This window comes from Papio anubis, chromosome 8, assembly GCF_008728515.1.
Source record: "Papio anubis isolate 15944 chromosome 8, Panubis1.0, whole genome shotgun sequence".
NCBI lineage: Eukaryota > Metazoa > Chordata > Mammalia > Primates > Cercopithecidae > Papio > Papio anubis.
Window position 1 is genome coordinate 47330736 of NC_044983.1, and position 20898 is coordinate 47351633.

Below are 20898 nucleotides of genomic sequence, written 5' to 3' on the forward strand. Positions count from 1 at the left end.
AGAATGATCCCTTTTGTGGAGCTTATAATGTCATGGGGAAAACGTTAAATAATACAAACGTTGATTAAAGTTGTCAGAAAACAAGTACACAGCATGCCACTGAAGCACAGAGCAGCGGGACCCAACCTGTTAAAACATTTGTGTATGGGATTCTCAAATTCCAAATCCTGAGGCCTGCCTGTTCAGCCATGTAAACAGCCCCACCAGGAGGCCTGCCTTCCTTGCAGGTCTCCTCTATTTTTTTGCCAGGGCAGTCCCTGTCCAGGGCTCCCTCTCCAAAGCTAATGCTGGCTTCACTCCTCTTCTATACCCAAGAGATTTTAACTCAAAAGTGAAAGCTTTTCCCAATCTACTCCTTCTCCCTTGCTTCTAGGAACTTTCTAGATCTCCAGAGTTTTCTGATTTTTTCTGGACCACCACCCTCTACCTCCCCAGGGATTCCCTTTTATTTTTAAAAACTCTAAAGCTCCAGGCTCGTACAGCTGTGTGTGCACAAAAACAAATAAAACCCTTAAGTCTCCTTCCCCACACATATCTTTCAAGGAAAAGATGAGGGGGATAATTTTCCAACAGCACAAATCTCAGAATTCTGATAAATACAAACTAGAGATGGGGAAAAATACTACGATTTACCAGCTATGGTTTTAATTGGTATGAAACTTTGGGCAGAACTTTGACAATCATGGCTTGGAGAACTAGGAACTTTTCCTGTGTTCAGTAACGACTTGGAAGAATTGCCCCCTCTCTATTACACAAAGATGCTTGCTAAAATACAGTGGTGGTTTGGGACCAGAGCAAGATATGAGCACAATGACAATTATATGAAAATAAGTGTGCCTCTGCACTGAAAACCCCATCTACGAATTTATTAGATTCCTGCCTACTAAACATACTCTCCAGTATCTCACGTATCTCTCACACCCAGTAAAAACTTTAGTTTGCGGGGGAAAAAAGAATGTTTCTGAACGTTAAATCATCATTTCAGGAACGTGCAATCTTAGTAAAGTCAGGCAAAGAGTGAGTGTTTCCAGTGCTTTCTCTACAAAAGTAACTTTTTGGCTTCAAGAGACACTAGTTGATCATTTTCGTAATCTTTGTAAATGTATTTCTTTGTACCCTGCCTTATTTTTTAAAAAGAGATCCAGAATCTTTTAGAATTTACCATTTTCACCTCTGCATTTTAATGGATACAATAATACTAGTACTTATAGGTGAAGCTAACATTTGAATAGTTCCTGGTACATGGTAAATAAACACAAAATTATAGGTGAGGAGACTGACACCAAAGGATTGAAGCCACTTGCCCAAAGACACACAGCTCATAAACTGTGAAGGGGAAATTCAAGTGCAGGCAGTCAGGCTCTGGGATCCAGGGTCCTAACTACTGAACTCTCTTGCCCCTCAACTAGATCTGTGAGCCAGAAATACATTGTAGGCAAAGCCTAAGCTTGCCAAGAGTCATCTTCTTACACAGAGAAAGACCAACAGATCATGTGGTCACATGACTTCCATATGATTCATTCTGTGAGACTCAGATCATATTCACAACTGTATAGTCCAAATTGGCCAGGACTGTGGGTGACAGTGCCTTTCAAACTACACAGAGGTGACCTGCAATCATTCAGGAAGACACCCTTAACAAACAACTGCTCAGAGCCTGAAAGTCATGAAATGAAAAGCCATTCTCTAACAGTGAGAGAGCACCCAGGAACTGGGTCAACCCAACGCAGCTATGACCATGTCATCCAGGTGACTTTCTGCTGCCTTAGTTCCATCATCTTGGTCAAATTCATTGGATGGAGAAAAGTATGGAAGGGTACATAAGTAGTTTTGCATAACTTATCCCTGCTGGTGCATGCAACCCTAAAAGTCAGGTGTTCATACAGCTTCCCCTTAGTAGAGTTAGCTTCCCACTCTCTCTAGACAGTTCAGGTTAGTACTTGTCCTGCTTTACTAGATAGTGGCAAGTAAAAATTCAATAGTGGATATAAAATCCTTCAATGCTTAATCATTATAGAGGCTGTTCTTGAAAGTTAGATTTTTTGTATAGGCTCTATTCTCAGTACAAGAACCTAGATGCCCAGGTAAGATTCTGCAATAGATTGTAAATCTGATGATGTCCCACTTAGAGAAAATACATTATTTTCTGTTTGCAGAATCTTTTTCCCTTCTTTTGCATTCAAAAAGTTCAAATAAACAAATATTAAAAGAAAAATATAATCAGAAATTGTACAAAAAAAAGAAAATAAATGATTTAGAAAAAGTAGGTGGAAAACATTGAGTTTTACCTTCTCCCTTAACTAAGAAGAGCAATCAACTACTTGAAATCTTTCCTCAGGGGCCAAGATGGCCAAGTAAAAATAGATGCAGTCAGAGGCGCCCACTGAGAAGAATGAAAATGGCGAGTGAATTCTCCACCAACAACTGAGGTATCGAGGTTCTCTCACTAGGACTGACTAGGTGGTCGGCATGACCCACGGAGAGGAAGAAAAAGACGGGTAGTGTGACAGCCCACTTGGGAGCCACACAGGGCAAGGGGAGCTCCTACCCCCAGCCAAGGGAGGTGATGAGTGATCATGCTACCCTGCCTGGGAAACCATGCTTTTTCCACTGATCTATACAACTGGGGGATCCTCATGAGCCCACACCACCAGAGCCTTGGGTCCCAAGCATAGAGCTGTGCAGATTCTCAGCAACCACTCAGCTGGAGACTGCCTAAAACTACCAAATTCCTGGAAGGAGAGGTGTTCATCATCACTGCAGCTGCCTGCTGCCTAAGATGACTGAACTCCCAGGGGAGGGGTGGCAGCCATCACTGCAGCTCCAGTTTGCCATTTTTTCCCCTGCTGGTGCTGGGAAGACTGGATGGTTTGGACCCAGGAGGAATTTCCCACAGCACAGGATAATGGCTGTGGTAGATTGTGGCCAGACTGCCTCTTTAGGCCAGACCCTGAACCAGCCTTCCTCACTGGGCGGGGCCTCCATGCAGGAGTTTCTGCAATTCCAGCCAGGGGTTTAGGGACAGCACTCTGATCTCCTTGGGACTGAGCTCCTTGGGGGAGAGGCAGCCGCGGTTTCCATGAATCAGCAGACTTAGTCTTTACCCCTGTGGGCTCTGAGAACCAGGCAGTCTAGACAAATGGGATGTCCCCCAGCACAGCACACCCTATCCACCAAGGGGCAGCCAGAGTGCTTTGTTAAGCAGGTCCCAGATCCCATGTCTCCTGATTGCGTGAGAACCCCCACAACAGGGGTTGCCAGAGACCTTATACAGGAGTGTTCCCACTGGCATGAGGTCGGTGCCCCTCTGGGACAGACAGCTCAGGGGAAGGAGCGGCAGTCATCTTTGCTATTCTGTACCCTTCACTGATGACACTTGCATGAAGGACCCAGGTCTGGAGTGGAACCCCAGCAAACCACAGCAACCTTTGAAAGAGGGGCCTGACTGTTCAAAGAAAAACAAACAAGCAAACAAACAGAAAGCAACAACAACAACAACAACAGCATCAACAAAAAAGTCCCCACAAAAACCCCACAAAGGTCAGCAGCCTCAAAGATCAAAACTAGATAATATCACTCACAAAGATGAGAAAGAATCAACAAAAAAAAATGCTGGTAGCTCAAAAAGACAGAGTGCCACTTCTCCTCCAAATGATCACAACACCTCTCCAGCAAGGGCACAGAACTGAGCAGAGGCTGAGATGGATGAATTAACAGAAGTAGGCTTCAGAAAGTGGGTAATAATGAACTTTGCTGAGCTAAAGGAACATATTCTTACCCAATGCAAACCAGAAGAGATTAGTGGACAATATCAAACATTCTTAAAAGAATTTCCAACCCAGAATTTCATTCTGCCAAATTAAGCTTCATAAGCAAAGGAGAAATAAAATCCTTTTCAGACAAGCAAATTCCGAGGGAATTCATCACCACCAGGCCTGCCTTGCAAGAGCTCCTGAAGGAAGCACTAAATATGGAAAAGAAAAACTGTTACCAGCCACTGCAAAAACATACTGAAGTACAAAGACCAATGACACTGTGAAGCAACTACATCAACAAGTCTGCAAAATAACCAGCCAACATCATGATGACAGGATCAAATTCATACATAACAATATTAATCTTAAATGTAAATGGACTAAATGTCCCAATTAAAAGACACAGAATGCAAGCTGAATTGAGTCAAGACCCATCAGTGTGCTGTATTCAAGAGACTCATCTTGTGCAGACACAGATAGGCTTCAAATAAGGGGATGGAGGAAAATTTACTAAGAAAATGGAAAGTCGAAAAAAGCATCCTATTTTCTGACAAAACAGACTTTACACTAACCAAGATCAAAAAAGACAAGGAAGGGCATTACATAATGGTAGAGGGATCAATTCAACAAGAAGAGTTAACTATCCCAAATGTATATGCACAAAATACAGGACCACCCTGATTCATAAAACAAACCCTTAGACACCTACAAAGCGGCTTAGACTCCCACAAAATAATAGGGGGAGACTTTAACAACACACTGTCAATATTAGACAGATCATCAAGACAGAAAATTAACCAGGATATTCAAGACTTGAACTCAGCTCTGGATCAAGCGGACATGATAGATATAGAACTCTCCATCCAGAAAACAACAGAATATACATTCTTCTTGGTGCCACATGGCACTTACTCTAAAATTAATTACATAATTGGAAGTAAAACGCTCCACGGCAAACACAAAATAACTGAAATCATAACAAACAGTATCTCACAATACAGTACAATCAAATTAGAACTCAAGATAAAGAAACTCACTCAAAACCACACAACTACATGGAAATTGAACAACCTGCTCCTCAATGACTCCTGAATAAATAATGAAATTAAGGAAGAAATCAAGAAGTTCTTTGAAGCCAATGGGAACACAGAGACAATGCACCACAATCTCTGGGACACAGCTAAAGCAGTGTTAAGAGGCAAATTTATAGCACTAAATGCCCAAAAAGCTAGATGCAAGGGTCTGTCCCACAGACCATGACCCAGCGATGGATGAATAAAGTACACTGACACACAGATATTCTGCTTTGTCAGTTCAGCTGAGTGTCTGGGCCACTATTTGCAACCATGGCCTCGACTTGCCAGCGAGACTCACATTTATTCAGTAAAGATTAATTGACGAAGGTCATGAGTAAACACACCTGTGGGTAATTAACCTGGTCACCCCCGACCCCAGAGAGAGACATCATGCACCCGCAAATGATCAAAGGTTGTTCTTAAGACCACATGAGTAAATAAGTTTATTAGGTAAACTCCCCACATCCTTTTGTACTCACTTTAAGCTTTTTACTTAAGGTGAGGATCAGGTTGCCTTCAGCTATAATCCATGCTAAAGCTATGCAAACCTCTCAGCCTTCCAAGAAGGTTTGTGGCTATTACTATAACTATCTTTAATATTTTTCCTACCAGCCTGAATGAACCCCCACAGCTAGAAAGATCTCAAATTGACACCTTAACATCACAATTAAAAGAACCAGAGAACTAAGAGAAAACAAAATCCAAAGCTAACAGAAAACAAAAAATTACCAAGATCATAGAGTGGAATTGAAGGAGATAGAGACCACACACACAACAACAACAACAACAAAACCTTCAAAAAATCAATGCATATATGAGCTGGTTTTTTGAAAAAAAAATTAATAAAATAGACCACTAGCTAGACTAATAAAGAAGAAAAGAGAAAAATCAAATAGACACAATAAAAAATGATAAAGGGGATATCACCACTGACCCCACAGAAATACAAACAACCGTCAGAGAATACTATAAACACCTGTATGCAAATAAACTAGAAAATCTAGAAAAAATGGTTAAATTCCTGGACACATACACCCTCTCAAGTCTAAACCAGGAAGAAGTCAAATCCCTGAATAGACCAATAATAAGTTCTGAAATTGAGGCAGAAATACTTAGCTTACCAATCAGTAAAAGCCCAGGACCAGACGAATTTACAGCTGAATTCTACCAGAGGTACAAAGAGGAGCTGGTACCATTTCTTCTGAAACTATTCCAAACAATTGAAAAGGAGAGACTTCTACCTAACTCATTTTATGAAGCCAGAATCATCCTGATACCAAAACCTGGCACAGATACAAAAAAAAGAGAAAACCTCAGGCCAATATCCTTGATGAATATCAATGCAAAAATCCTCAATAAAATACTGGCAAACCAAATCCAGCAGCACATTAAAAAGCTTATCCACTGTGATCAAGTTGGTGTCATCCCCAGGATGCAAGGCTAGTCAACATATGCAAATTAGTAAATGTAATTCATCACATAAGCAGAACTAAAGATAAAAACCACATGATTATCTCAATAGACGCAGAAAAGGCCTTCAATAAAATTTAATGCTGATTCATGTTAAAAACTCTCAATAAACTTGGTATTGATAGAATATACCTCAAAATAAAAAGATCCATTTATAACAAACCCACTGCCAATATCATACTTAATGGGCAAAAGCTGGAAGCATTCCCCTTGAAAACTGGCACAAGACAAGGATGTCCTCTCTCACCACTCCTATTCACCATGGTATTGGATGTTCTGGCCAGGGAAATCAGTCAAGAAAAAGAAATAAAGGGTATTCAAATTGGAAAAGAGGAAGTCAAAATGTCTCTGTTTGCAGATGACATGATCCTATATCTAGAAAACCCCATCATTTAAGCCTGAAAGCTTATTAAGCTGATAAGCCACTTTAACAAAATCTCAGGATACAAAGTCAATGTGCAAAAATCAAAAGCATTCCTATAAACCAACAACAGACAAGCAGAGAGTCAAATCATGAATGAACTCCCATTCACAATTGCTACAAAGAGAATAAAATACCTAGCAATACAACTTAGAAGGGATGTGAAGAACCTCTTCAAAAAGAACTATAAGCCACTGCTCTAGGAAATAAGAGAGGACACAAACAAATTGAAAAACATTCCATGCTCATGGATAGGAACAATTAATATCATGAAAATGGCTGTACTGCCCAAAGTAATTTGTAGATTCAATGCTATTCCCATTAAACTACCACTGACATTCTTCACAGAGTTAGAAAAAAAACTACTTTAAAATTCATGTGGAACCAAAAAAGTGCCTGTATAACCAAGACAATCCTAAGCAAAATGAACAAACCTGGAGGCATCATGCTACCTGACGTCAAACAATACAACAAGGCTACAGTAACCAAAACAGCATGATACTGATACAAAAACAGACACATAGACCAATGGAATAGAATAGAGATCTCAGAAATAAGACCCACACCTATAATCAGCTGATCTTCAACAAACCTGACAAAAACAAGCAATGGGGCAAGGATTCTCTATTTAATAAAAGGTGCTGGGTAAACCGGCTAGCCATATGCAGAAAATTGAAACTGGACTCATTATACAAAAGTTATACCTTATGCAAAAATTAACTCAAGATGGATTAAAGACTTAAATGTAAAACCCAGAACCATAAAAACCTTAGAAGGAAACCTAGGCAGTACCATTCAGGACATAGGCACAGGCAAAGATTTCATGATTAAAACATCAAAAGCAATTGCAACTAAAGCAAGAATTGACTAATGGAATCTAATTAAACTATAGAGCTTTTGCAAAGCAAGAGAAACTATCATCAGAGTGAACAGACAACATACAGAATGGGAAAAAATTTTTGCAATCTATTCATCTGACAAGGCCTAATACCCAAAATCTGGAAGGAACTTAAACAAATTTACAAGGAAAAACAAAACAAAACAACCCCATTAAAACGTGGGCAAAGGACATGAACAAACACTTCTCAAAAGAAGACATTTATGCAGCCAACAAACATATGAAAAAAGATACAACATCACTGATCATTAGAGAAATGCAAATGAAAACCACAATAAGATATCATCTGATGCAAGTCAGAGTGGTAGGGTTTTAAGAAGCCAAGAAACAACAGACGCTGGCAAGGCTGTGGACAGGAACCTTTTTACACTGTTGGTGGGAATGTAAATTAGCTCAACCATTGTGGAAGACAGTGTGGCAATTCCTCAAAGACCTAGAACCAGAAATACCATTTGACCCAGCAATCCCATTACTGGGTATATACCCAAAGGAATATAAATCACCTAGAATCAGAAATACCATTTGACCCAGCAATCCCATTACTGGGCATATGCCCAAAAGAAAATAAATCATTCTATTATAAAGATACATGCACATATATCTTCACAATAGCTAAGACATGGAATCAACCCAAATCCCCATCAATGATAGACTGGATAAAGAAAATGTGGTACACATACACCATGGAATACTATGCAGCCATAAAAAGGAACAAGACAATTTCCTTTGCAGGGACATGGATGGAGCTGAAAGTCATTATCCTTAGCAAACTAATACAGGAACACAAAACCATACACCACTTGTTCTCACTTATAAGTGGGAGCTGAACAATGAGAACACATGGACACAAGGAGGAGAACAACATACACTGGACCCTGTGAGGGCAGGGCAGAGAGGGAGAGCATCAGGATAAACAGCTAATGTATGTGGAATTTAATACCTAGGTGATGGGTTGATAGGTGCAGCAAATCACCATAGCATACGTTTACTTATGTAACAAACCTGCAAGTCCTGCACATGTATCCTGGAACTTAAAATTAAATTAAATCTTAAAAAAAAGATATTATTCCTGAGAAAATGTGAGACATAAGTAAATAAAATAATTATTACTATAACCAACATTGGGAAGTTTAAAAATATAATAATTGATTGTTGTCTTGGGCTGGTGCCATGAGAGCTGTCTAGGATTCCCATGCAAACAGAGTTATAGTCCCTACTTGGTGGCTGCTTTTAGCTGACTTGGAACATTTTAAAAATAAGTTCTAAACACTGCAACAGCTTTTCAACTATACTTGTCTTTAGAGTTGGCGAAAACATAGACCATGGCAAAATCAGCCTCTCTCTAACAGGGCAAGGTGAGCCAGGAAGGGAACGGCTCCAGGTAGGGAGGCATTCTGATCTAGGTATGAAGAACAAACCGTTTTACTGTGCCCCTACATCTGATTTAAAACAAGGGTGCCAACTAGAGAGATGGAGATCTTTGTACGTTTCTCCCTACCCACGCCCACCCCTCACAGCATTACAGGATTAACCATCACATCAGCACTCAAATATTTCTCATATCTGCTTGTCAGAATATTTAGCCTCTAATTCTCTTTTCTCCCTTACCTCATTTTCCCTAGAAACTTTTGCCTTTGGAATCTATTTTCCTCTTTGAACAGGCACATGCCACAAGCCTTTTCTGTAAGAGTAGTCAACACAGGTGAGATAGTAGGTGAGGCTTACAACTAAAATCATTTCAGTCCAGGCAACTCCCTGTTAAACACAGAGTGGTCCACAGCACTCTTAGAATGGAGGGCCTGCCCCATGTCAAACTTTCAAATGGGCACTATTTTCAGCACCCCTCAAGTTTCACTGGGCCAATTGGCTCATTCCTGCATGCAACATATGTTATGTTAATATCCCAACATAAAATATGTTGGTATGTAAAATATTTTATGTTAATATATTTTATATTGTCTATCTTCTCTGTTCTCTGCCTTGAAGGAACTCAGTCTCTCAGAAACACAAGTTAATAATGCTAATTCCACATGGTATGTTCCCTGATTCAGATAAGACAGGAAAAGTGTTTCATGCAGCCTGGGAGTAACAGGGAAAAGGAAGGCTTCCCTGAGGCGAGCTCTGAGCTGCTTCTGCAGAACAAGCAGGAGTAGACTCAATGTGGGGAAAATGGCCATGGATGCATTCCTGGCAGGAAAAACTGCTGTGGGAAGTCAGGGACCCTGAACAGAGGGACCAGCTGGAGCTGTGGCAGAGGAACATAAATTGTGAAGATGTCATTTTAATATGGACACATATCAGTTCCCAAAATTAATACTTTTATAATTTCTTATGCCTGTCTTTACTGCAATCTCTGAACATAAATTGTGAAGATTTCATGGACATTTATCAGTTCCCAAAAATAATACTCTTATAATTTCTTACGCCTGTCTTACTTTAATCTCTTAATCCTGTTATCTTCATAAGCTGAGGATGTTCGTCACCTCAGGACCACTATTGTACAAATTGATTGTAGAACATGTGTGTTTGAACAATATGAAATCTGATTGTCAAACATGGGTGTTTGAACAATATGAAATCAGTGCATCTTGGAAACAAACAGAACAACAGTGATTTTAGGGAACAAGGGAAGACAACCAACTGTCTGACTGCCTGCGGGGTCGGGCAGAATAGAGCCATATTTTTCTGTTCAGAGAGCCCATAAACGGACGTGCAAGTAGGAGAGATATCATTAAATTCTTCTCCAAGCAAGGAATATTAAATGTTAAGACCCTAGGAAAAGAATTGCATTCCTGGAGGGAGGTCCATAAACGGCTGCTCTGGGAGTCTGTCTTACGCAGTAGAGATAAGGACTCAAGACTGCATGTCTTGCCTCCGTTTCCCTCCTGAGTTTATATATTTCTGAGCCCCTACCCTTTCTACCAGAATGCCCAGGTAAAACACAACAAAATTTAACAATGTATGAACCCCAAATATCCAAGACAGGTCTCAGTTAATTTAGAAAGTTTATTTTGCCAAGGTTGAGGACACACTCCCATGGCACAGCCTCAGGAGGTCCTGATGACATGATAGAGCACAGTTCGGTTTTATACATTTTAGGGAGACACGAGACATCAATCAGTTTATGTAAGATGAATATTGATTTGGTCTGGAAAGGTGGGACAACTTGAAGCAAAGGAGAACAACTTGAAGTGGGGAGGTGGCTTCCAGGTCATAGGTAGATAAGAAACAAATGATTGCATTCTTTTGAATTTCTGATTAGCCTCTCCAAAGGAGGCAATCGGATACAGATTTATCTCAGTGAGAAGAGGGGTGACTTTGAGTAGAATGGGAGGCAGGTTGGTCCTAAGCAGTTCCCAGCTTGACTTTTCCCTTTAGCTTAGTGATTTTGGGGGCCCCAGGATTTATTTTGGTTTCACACTCTCAATGATTCAATTTTTTTCTCCTCTTTTTCACTCATTTCTCTGTCTTTGTTGCCCATCTAGTTGACAAACGAGGACATTCACCAACCCTTTTCACTCCATGAATACAGAAGCAGAATTGGTCCTTCTAACACCAGACTTGTACTGTCATTCAACTTTTCCCATGTGTAGTAGCTCTCCAACTAGCACAGGGACCACAGCTTTGCTGCCTCAGGTTGTGGCTACTCCCCACAAAGCTATTATTCCATAACACATCTCTTCACTTCATTTATAGAATCTACAGTAGGGTTGAAAGGCAGTGCTTAGTGTAGGGAACACTGTTCTAATAATTTAATCAGCATATGCCATCTAAGTACAGGATTGTAGGATATCCTGGCTCCATTGACCTTCTAAAGCAATTTGTCTGTCCATTTGTTTTTCTTTTCTTTTCTTTTCTTTTTTTTTTTTTTAATACTTCAAGTTCTAGGGTACCTATGCACAACATGCAGATTTCTTGAAGGATGACTCCCAAGTCTCTAGGGTACATTACACCTCAGCCAGTGGTGCTGGCCTTTACTCCTCTACCTCCTCAAGCTGTCCCCTCCACATTGTCCCTGCGTCCATTCTCCTGCTTGGGCCCCATCCACACTCACCTGCCCTTCCTTCCAGAACAGCCTCTTCCAGCCCCTCTCCACAGGATCACACTGGCCTGAGTCAGGAGGTCAGTGACAGCCACTTTCAGTTTCATTTCTCTCCCCAACAAGTCAACCACTGGGGGAAGTTTGAATGTTGACACAGTTCATCTGGGTCCCATTGTGCTTCCCCTCAACAATGCCAGGTGGGTGAAGGTCCAAGGAGTTCAGGCCTGTTCATTACTGCCAAGTGATCATTCAAAGCCAGCAAGTTATGTCAGTTACAAACGAGCTACAAAAAATTTTGTAACAAAGGTAAAAGTAACTCCTATTAAGTTGTATTTTATATATATATAATTTAAATTATAAAATTTTATATATAACTTATAAAACTTTATATATAATTTAAATTATAAAATTATATATATATGTGTTTGCTGCCTCAGATTGCGGCTGCTCCCTATTATTCCATAACACATCATTTTTCATTTATATATATTAAAGTATATATATATATATAATGAATGGAAATTGGAAAGAGCTGAAGGAATTCTATTTTCTTCTTGAACAAGGTGAAATTTTTATCAGCTGGACACACTTTTTCATGACTGAGCTTAAGACATTTTCCAATTCCCCACCGCCATCTTATTCCTCGAGTTTTGTATTATTTGGACAGCAAAGAAAGCTTTCCACATAAATAAAATGCCTTTAAATTAAATGCTTAGAATTTCACATTGTAAATACTTTTGTATTTATGACTTTCAGGAAAATCCTCAATCATTAAAACAGCCCTAAGCTTAAAACGTATTCTAATATAATCAAGGTGGTTTTTAGAGCATGTTCAATTTGCAGTTACTGAGTCCATTTCTTAACCAGTAACTAAGCAAATTAGGAAAGTGCAACCTAATGATCCTGGCATAGGATAGAGTCAAATCACACTCACCATACACTGCTTCTGATTACTGAACAGGCTCCCTAAAGATGCTGTGTTCGTTACTGGATATTTTTTTGTTTGCAAATTCTAATTCTGAAAGATTTGTTTTACTAAAATCCACAGCATGAAGAGTGAAATTTTCTCAATGGCAACAGGGTTTTTGGTAAATGCTATTAGTTTAGAAACACAATGATATCTTTATAGTAGGAATGAAATTAAAATTTGGAGGGACAGTTTTGCATTTTTCTAAACTTAAAACCCTGATCAACTGTAACCAGTCTTTAAAATAATACAGTTTTCTTATCTATGATTTAGGAAAATATTTTCTGCATTCAGGTTAAAATTTTGAAACATGTAAAAATGGAAAAAATCCATTTTAACAATACTACTAATTTTAACAATACTACTAATTAGCATTTACTAAGCATGTTGGTCATTTGCAGAGCTAAATATATTATTTACATCATTTCCATGTTACAGTGACAATAAACATACATAAGGGTGGTTTAACAAAAACTACTGGTTCTACTGCTGGTAAGAAATTCACCCAGCTTACATTTGCCTTAGTTTTCAAAACTTAATTGGTTTTTTCTTTTTCATAATTGTTATTGTCACCTTTCATGATATTGCTGACATAAAATGCAACCCTACATCAAGGATTTTTAGCCCCAGAGGAGTAGAGGACCAATTTTTACAGGTTTTACATATACTTCTCAGCTTTTATATCATTTCTCTAGTAGAAGTCACACACTGAAGGTCCTGGGCAAAAAGCAACCTACAAATACGCATGGTTGGGCTTGTGTATTTTTGCCTTTCCATTTCTAAAAATGTAATTAGCTGCTAATATTGAAAAGCTGGGGAATGTCACTTTTGGCTTCTATATTTTCTTGAAACTATGGCCCAAATCCCCAAAGGCCATCAATTAGCTAAGTAACTGGTTGCCCCATTAGCAAGAGCTGCCTCTGCCTTCATTACCATCCCCAGATACTCCAAGCTTCAGGCTAGTTGCTATTCATCACACAGTAGTCTGTCTTTCATCTACCCCACTTCCCTCAAATTATTTACTGGCAGGTTCCCAGAGATATTTAAGTTAGTAATTCCTGTCCTGAATTGCAAACATGATACTAATAGCGAAAACTTCCATAGTGTTTACTAGAGCTAGACAATTTCCTAGGTACTTAAAATCCATCAATTCATTAAATCTTCAAAATAACCAACAGGGTGAACACTGCATTAGTCTGTTCTCACACCCTGTGATAAAGAAATACCTGAAACTGGGTAATTTATGAAGAAAAGAGGTTTAATTGGCTCATGGTTCAAAAACCTGTACAGGAAGTATAGCAACTTTTGCTGGGCTTCTGGGGAGGCCTCAGGAAACTTACAATCATGGCAGACGGCAAAGGGGGAGCAAGAACTTCACATGGCCGGAGTAAGAGGAAGACAGAGGCAAGAAGAGTTACATACTTTTAAGCAACCAGATCTTGTGATTACTTCACTCTCACCACGACAACACCAAGGGAGGTGGTGTTAAACCATGAGAATCCGCCCCCACGACCCAATCGCCTCCCACCAGGCCCCACCTCCAACATTGGGAGTTACAATTCAACATGAGATTTGGGTGGGGACACAGATCCAAACCATATCAAACACTATTAGCATCTCCATTTAAGATTAGGAAACTGAGACACCAAGAAGTTGAGAATTTGTCCAAGGCAACACATTTTGTAAGTGGTGGCACAAGACTCCCAGACAGGGATCTGGCCAAGGGCCTGAGAATCCACCATTAAGCTTTATTTATAAACACAGTGGAAGACTCTGCATGACAATACTGACAACATCATTTCAATTCTGCTCATTACATTTAGAAGTGTGTGTCTAATGGGTGCTAATCTCTTCTTTGAAACACTTAGGAAACAAAATTTAGGTCGAGTTGTACCTCAGGTAGCTCCAAGACACTTGATTAGACAAGCAGCCCCTTCTCTAAGCCTTTGCTGCTATCTACCAAAAAACTGTCATTACAAAAGGACAAATGGCTGGTTCTCAGTCTGAAGGCACCTGCAGAACTGTGTTGTCCACATAGCAATAAGCAGTGCTCCCAAGTTCAAGAATCTTTTTAGTTATTACAGTAAGACTTATTTTGATATGTGCATGCATATAAAATTAATGAAATGCTTTACAGAAATGAAAATCTATGGATAATGTCATTTTCTATGTAAATACCATCAAATTGGACTTTTTATTACCAAGTCCTCATTTTGTGATTATGACTGACAAATGTGTGGCAATGATCCTCTTAAACATTTATATCTCAGAATTCCAGAAATTTTAAGCTATTTCCCTCTGCCCAAGAATGGATTTGAAATACCACAAGCAGTTTTGTCTTCCATGAACATGAGACGACCCACAAAACATTTATTATAAGCAGGAAACCTCTTTAGGCTGCATCTTTCAGCATTTTTCCTTTTCTTCTGTTTTTTTTTTCCTTAAATTTTTGAATTTGTTGTCTTTTTTTTTTTTTTTAAATAAACCCTAGAAACAGATCCTTTTCTTCTTTTGTGGTGATTTACCCTTCTAATTATCTAATTATGACTTAATTTAATCTAAATAAATTAAAATGTTTGAGTTTATTACCTTAATATTAAAGATGAGAAGACAGGATTTGAACTCAGACCTGTTTGACTCCCAAATTCTGGTTTGCCCTGCTATCCTGTAATGCCTCCTAGATGCCGATTAGTCTAAGCGGTTGCTCCACAAGGCTTTTAAGCATTCAAGAACTCAACTGGACTATTTGAGGGTCTGTTCTGGGGACAGACAGTGCTTCAAGTGCTGAGGGCTCAGGACTTCACCCTCCCAGGAGGTACACACAGTACAAAGCCTAACAATTTGTCAGCATATAATCAATTGAAACCACACTCTAAAGTTAAATTAGTTCCTTCCAAATGGGGCTGACATGTACTGACCAATTAAGAGGCCCAAAGATTTGGGAGCAGAGGATGAAAAGAAACAAATTGAGAACGTATGCAGGAAAATTACTGAAGGAAGATTGAAGATGAAAATTCTCAATGGTAAGTTCTGGAAGATGCTGGAAGAGAACTGAATCCAAAACAAATATATTTATGTCAACTCAGCATTGCTCACATTTTTCTAGTCTAACAGAGCAGAACCATGAAACTGTTTGAAAAGTGAGAAGCCTCTTCTAAGTATACAAGCAGGGAGAGCATTAGGAATCGTAAATTAAAAGGACACAGGTCCTAGCAGAGAAGTAATGAAGCATTGCGGAGGGTTTCCGGGGAATTTGTGTGAACTTACAGAACTGTGGTCTGCTGTGGTATCTGAGGAATGTGGTCCAGCATCAAGTGCATGCAGCGGACGGTGCTCTTAAAGCAAAGGCACCGGCTGGGGCAAGGCAACCCTGGCAGGCACCATCCGGCCAGGAGAAAGAGAGCGGTCCAGCACAACAGTCTGGGCTCCATCGCTCCATTCACTGCTGGCCACGCGAAGCAGCAGCCGGAGGGACAGCAGCAGCTGCAGCTGCAGCAGCAACCGCTGTGGTGGTGATGGTGGCTGTTGGGCTGAGCCAAGTTTGGGAGCAGTGGTGGAAAGCGGCCAGGGAAAGGACACCCCTCTGACCAATCCAGGAGGAGGGATATCACATTACAGGGCTGAGGGCACAAGGGGCTCTAGGAGGCACTAGACTCCCAGAGGCGAGGACTGAGAAGCTTGTCAATGCAAAAGCCTCTTTCTAAAACACCATGTGTTTTAGGCAGCATAATGAAAACAAACTTTCCCAAAGTTGCTTCCACTGCACATTTGATGAAAACCCCAGTCTCTTGGCCCCTAGCTGTCCTTTTGAAGCCCCAAGTTGATTAATAATGTATTCAAACAATGCAGAACAGCTTTTCTTCTTTTTTATCTGGTAACATTACCAAACCCTAAAGGGCAGGCAGAGTTCTAATCCGTTCATCTAAGTGCACATATTCTTTCCTTATTCCAAACTATGCTCTTTAAAAAAAAAAAAAGGTTTCATTTCCTTCAATATATTCTGCTTCTGAAACTCAACACATTTCACTCATGTAAGACTCAAACGGGCTACTTCTGATTTCTTCTTTTAATATTTAACATTTAAATTTATATGCTTAAAACCACGAACTCACATACCTCCTTGAAGAGGAGACAACTGATGGACAAACCTAAGTATGTATATGTAAAGTCAAACAGGTGTGAGCTCCCTCAGGACACGCTGGCAGCAGTGGCCCTGCTGGCTGCAGACTTTTCATCAGCAGTTTGAACTGGTCATGTTTCCCTGAAGTGAGCAGCCCCTCGTTGCGGATGTGTGTGAAAACTTAATAAATATGGAAACATCTACTTTTTGGTCATTCTGTAAGAAGGTATTTCAAAACAGATTTTTGGCTTTATCTTTAAAGACTAACATTTTCAAACAAAAATGTTTTAAATACATAAAAGTAATAGAAAACAAATTAAAACTTGCATGGTCAATCCCAGATGATCAGACTAGTAGACCAATGTCAGGAGGAAAATAAGTTCATCCTTCTCTCTGCAGAAATTTTTCAGTCCCTTTACATTCTACTGTAGGCGAATACTGCCCTCTTTTGGCAAAATGTTCACATCTAAATATGTGATTCTGGGGAGATTAAGATGTAGAAAGAGCTAAAAAAACTAATCTCCATGAACAAAAATGATTTAAACTTTACGTTTGACATTGTTCACGTGACTTTTATTGTCCAAGTATACCAATAAAGCCAATAAAGGAAATTTATTCCTTTAAATCCCCCCCAACAATCACTATGTTCTTGGCAGTGCCTGTGATTTGGAGGACATAGACAAAACCTGCAGGTTTGTCCCTTGTTTGCAATTCAAAATATAAAAAACAAACAAAAAAATAAACAATATAAAACATAAAAATACCTTGCATTCATAAAGCAGACTTACAAAGGGTAGGGGCTCAGAAATATGTAAGTTCGGGAGGGAAATAAAGGCAAGACATGCAGTTCTAAAAGTCATTGAGCTAAGGGTGTATACGAATTAGGTCGAAGGAAAGAAATCCTGCAAGTTTTTGTGCTTTGTTGTCAGTTCAAATTATTTTAAAAAAATCTTGCATTCATAAAGTTTTCTTGATTTTTGAGATGGAGTCTCACTCTGTTGCCAGGCTAGAGTGCAATGGCACGATCTCAGCTCACCGCAACCTCTGCCTCCCAGGTTCAAGTGATTCTCCTGCCTCAGTCTCCTGAGTAGCTGGGATTACAGGCGCCCGCCACCACACCTGGTTAATTTTTTGTATTTTAGTAGAGACGGGGTTTCACCATGTTGACCAGGATGGTCTCAATCTCCTGACCTTGTGATCTGCCCGCCTTGGCCTCCCAAAGTGCTGAGATTACAAGCGTGAGCCACCGAACCCAGCCCATAATGCATTTCTTTTTTACTGGAAAAAAAAAATACAAAAAACTTTCCACTTTAGAAATCTAAACTTATGTTGAATGAAAAAAAAAAAAAAATCTACTGATTACCAACTGTCAGTACAGGACTAAGAACTGCAAGGCATGACCCTGCTCATGATCGCAAGTCCTTCTGGACAGTGACTTAGGACAACTTTTCAGCTGAAAACGACTGAATGTGCTAGATTTATTAAAATACTTTTAAAATTGTATAAATGCATCAATGTGCTATTACTGAGGAAATCAGTAAGATGTATACAAGAATCCAAAAAATGAAGTGGACATGAGTAGCCAGTAAAGTGGGTAAACAATGAAGGTCGGTGCAGCTTGAGACTGTCTGCCCAACCATGTGAAAAGGAACTGCAGGAACTGGAGTAGCAGGGATACAGGAAAAAGAAAAGTCCTTTCTTAGGAGAGAGTCTTATTTCAAAAATCTCCTGCATAAAGCCACAGCCACATCTTAAGGATGAACTAGAAATAATTCTGCCCCCTGCCTCCACTTCCACCCACTCACTACACAAACCAGAAGACACAAGGAAAATGACCTATTTCAAAGCTTACTATGGGGAGGCAGCAAACAAATCTTCCTGGAGGCGTGGTACCTCCAAGGTAGCCTTTACATGGATTTTCAGGCAACTCTACTTGAATGGTACAAAAAACTTTAAGTGGAGCATTTATAAAGGTCATAAGTTGGCAGTGCTCCTGGCAAAAACAACCTGGGGCCTATAATAATTCCCACAGTTTACAATACAAGCTCAGTCAAAACCCACAAAATACAAAAGAAACAAACAGTGTTATGAAAGCTAGCCATCAAACCTTATGAGCATGAGCCCACTTTAAGCGTTCAGATACTGGAATCCAACATAGAATAGAATTAGGCAGTATGTTTACAGAATTGAACATAATAAAGAGTAGAAGACTATAAAACAACTAGGCAGACTTGAAAATATAGAACTACAAATTTAAATATAACAAATATTAGAACTCAATGTAAGGGTTTAACAGCAGATTTAAAGCACTTAAAGAGAAGATTCGTGATAGGAAGATACTATCTAAGGAAATCAATGCTGAGAAATATAAAGTTGAGATGATATTTGTAAGAAAAAACATGGCCAAGAATTTCTAGAACTGATGAAAGAGACGAACCCACACAGCTACAAGAATAGGCAGAATAAATGAAAAGATATTCATACCCAGGCACATTATATCAAACTACAGAAAATTAACTGTGCCAAGACAAGAATATTAACAATGTCAAGTAAAATTTTTAAAGCAGACAGAAATAAACACACCAAGCTATTTACTTAAAAATAAAGATACAAAGGCAGTAAAATAAGAAATAAGGCTCCACCATCATTCTTCACAGTATTAGAAAAAACAATTCTAAAATCCATATGGAACCAAAAAAGAGTCCACATAGCCAAAGCAAGACTAAGCAAAAAGAACAAATCTGGAGGCGTCACACTACTTGATTTCAAACTATACTGTAAGGCTGCAGTCACCAAAACAGCATGGTACTGGCATAAAAACAGGCACATAAACCAATGGAATGGAATAGAGAACCCAGAAAAATAAACCAAAATACTTACAGACAACTGATCTTTGACAAAGCAAACAAAAACAAAGTGGGGAAAGGACACCCTTTTCAGCAAATAGTGCTGGGATAATCAGCTAGCCACACGTAGGAGAATGAAACTGGGTCCTCTTTTCTCATCTTATACAAAAATCAACTCAAGATGGATTAAGGACTTAAATCTAAGACCTGAAACTAACACTGAAAAAACCCTTCTAGACATTGGCATAGGCAAGGATTTCATGACTAAGTACCCAAAGCAAATGCAATAAAAACAAAGATAAATAGCTGGGACTTAAAGAGCTTTTGCACGGCAAAAGGAACAGTCAGCAGAGTAAATAGACAACCCACAGAGTGGGAGAAAATCTTCACAATCTGTGTGTCTAACAAATGACTAATATCCAGAATCTCCAACGAACTCAAACAAATCAGTAAGGAAAAAAAAATCCCATCAAAAAGTAGGCTAAGGACATGAATAGATAATTCTCAAAAGAAGATGCACAAATGGCCAACAAACATGAAAACGTGAAAAAAAAAAGCTCAACATCACTAATGATTAGGGAAATGCAAATCATAACCACAATGCGATACCACCTTACTCCTGCAAGAATGGCCATAATAAAGAAACAGTAGATACTGCTGTGGATGCGGTTATCAGGGAACACTTCTACACTGCTGGTGGGAATGTAAACTAGTACAGCCACTATGGAAAAGAGTGTGGAGATTCCTTAAAGAACTAAAAGTAGAACTACCATTTGATCCAGCAATCCCACTACTGGGTATTACCAGAGGAAAAGAAGTCGTTATACAAAAAAGATACTTGCACACGCATGTTTATAGCAGCACAATTCACAATTGCAAAATCATGGACCAATCTAAATGCCCATCAATCAATGGGTGGATAAACTGTGGTGTATATATATATGATGGAATACTACTGAGCTATAAAAAGGAATTTTAATGGCATTTGCAGCAACCTGGATGAGACTGGAGATTATTATTCTAAGGGAACTCAGAAATGGAAAATCAAATACCACGAGAACATCTATGTTCTCACTGATATGTGGGAACTAAGCTATGAGGATGCAAAGGCATAAGAATGATAAAATGGACTTTGGGGACATGGAGGTCAGGACAGGAGGGTGAGGAATAAAAGACTACAAATAGGGTGCAGTGTATACTGCTCTGGTGATGGGTGCACCAAAATCTCACAAAGCACCACTAAAGAACTCACTCATGTAACCAAATACCACCTTTACCCCAATAACCTATGGAAAAATAAAAA

General features: G+C 39.4%; 2 protein-coding genes across 2 annotated transcripts in view; both read right to left on the reverse strand.

Annotated features, from left to right (window-relative positions):
• PXDNL (peroxidasin like) overlaps positions 1-17760 on the reverse strand; it is a 508249-nt gene extending 490489 nt beyond the window's left edge. The window contains exon 1 of the mRNA XM_031669551.1: positions 15897-17760. Coding sequence (XP_031525411.1) covers positions 15897-16060 — 164 coding nt within the window. The 5' untranslated portion in view covers positions 16061-17760. The remainder of the gene's footprint in view (positions 1-15896) is intronic.
• Positions 1-20898, reverse strand: part of PCMTD1 (protein-L-isoaspartate (D-aspartate) O-methyltransferase domain containing 1) — a 113389-nt gene that overhangs the window by 9046 nt on the left and 83445 nt on the right. The gene's annotated exons all lie outside the window — the stretch shown is intronic.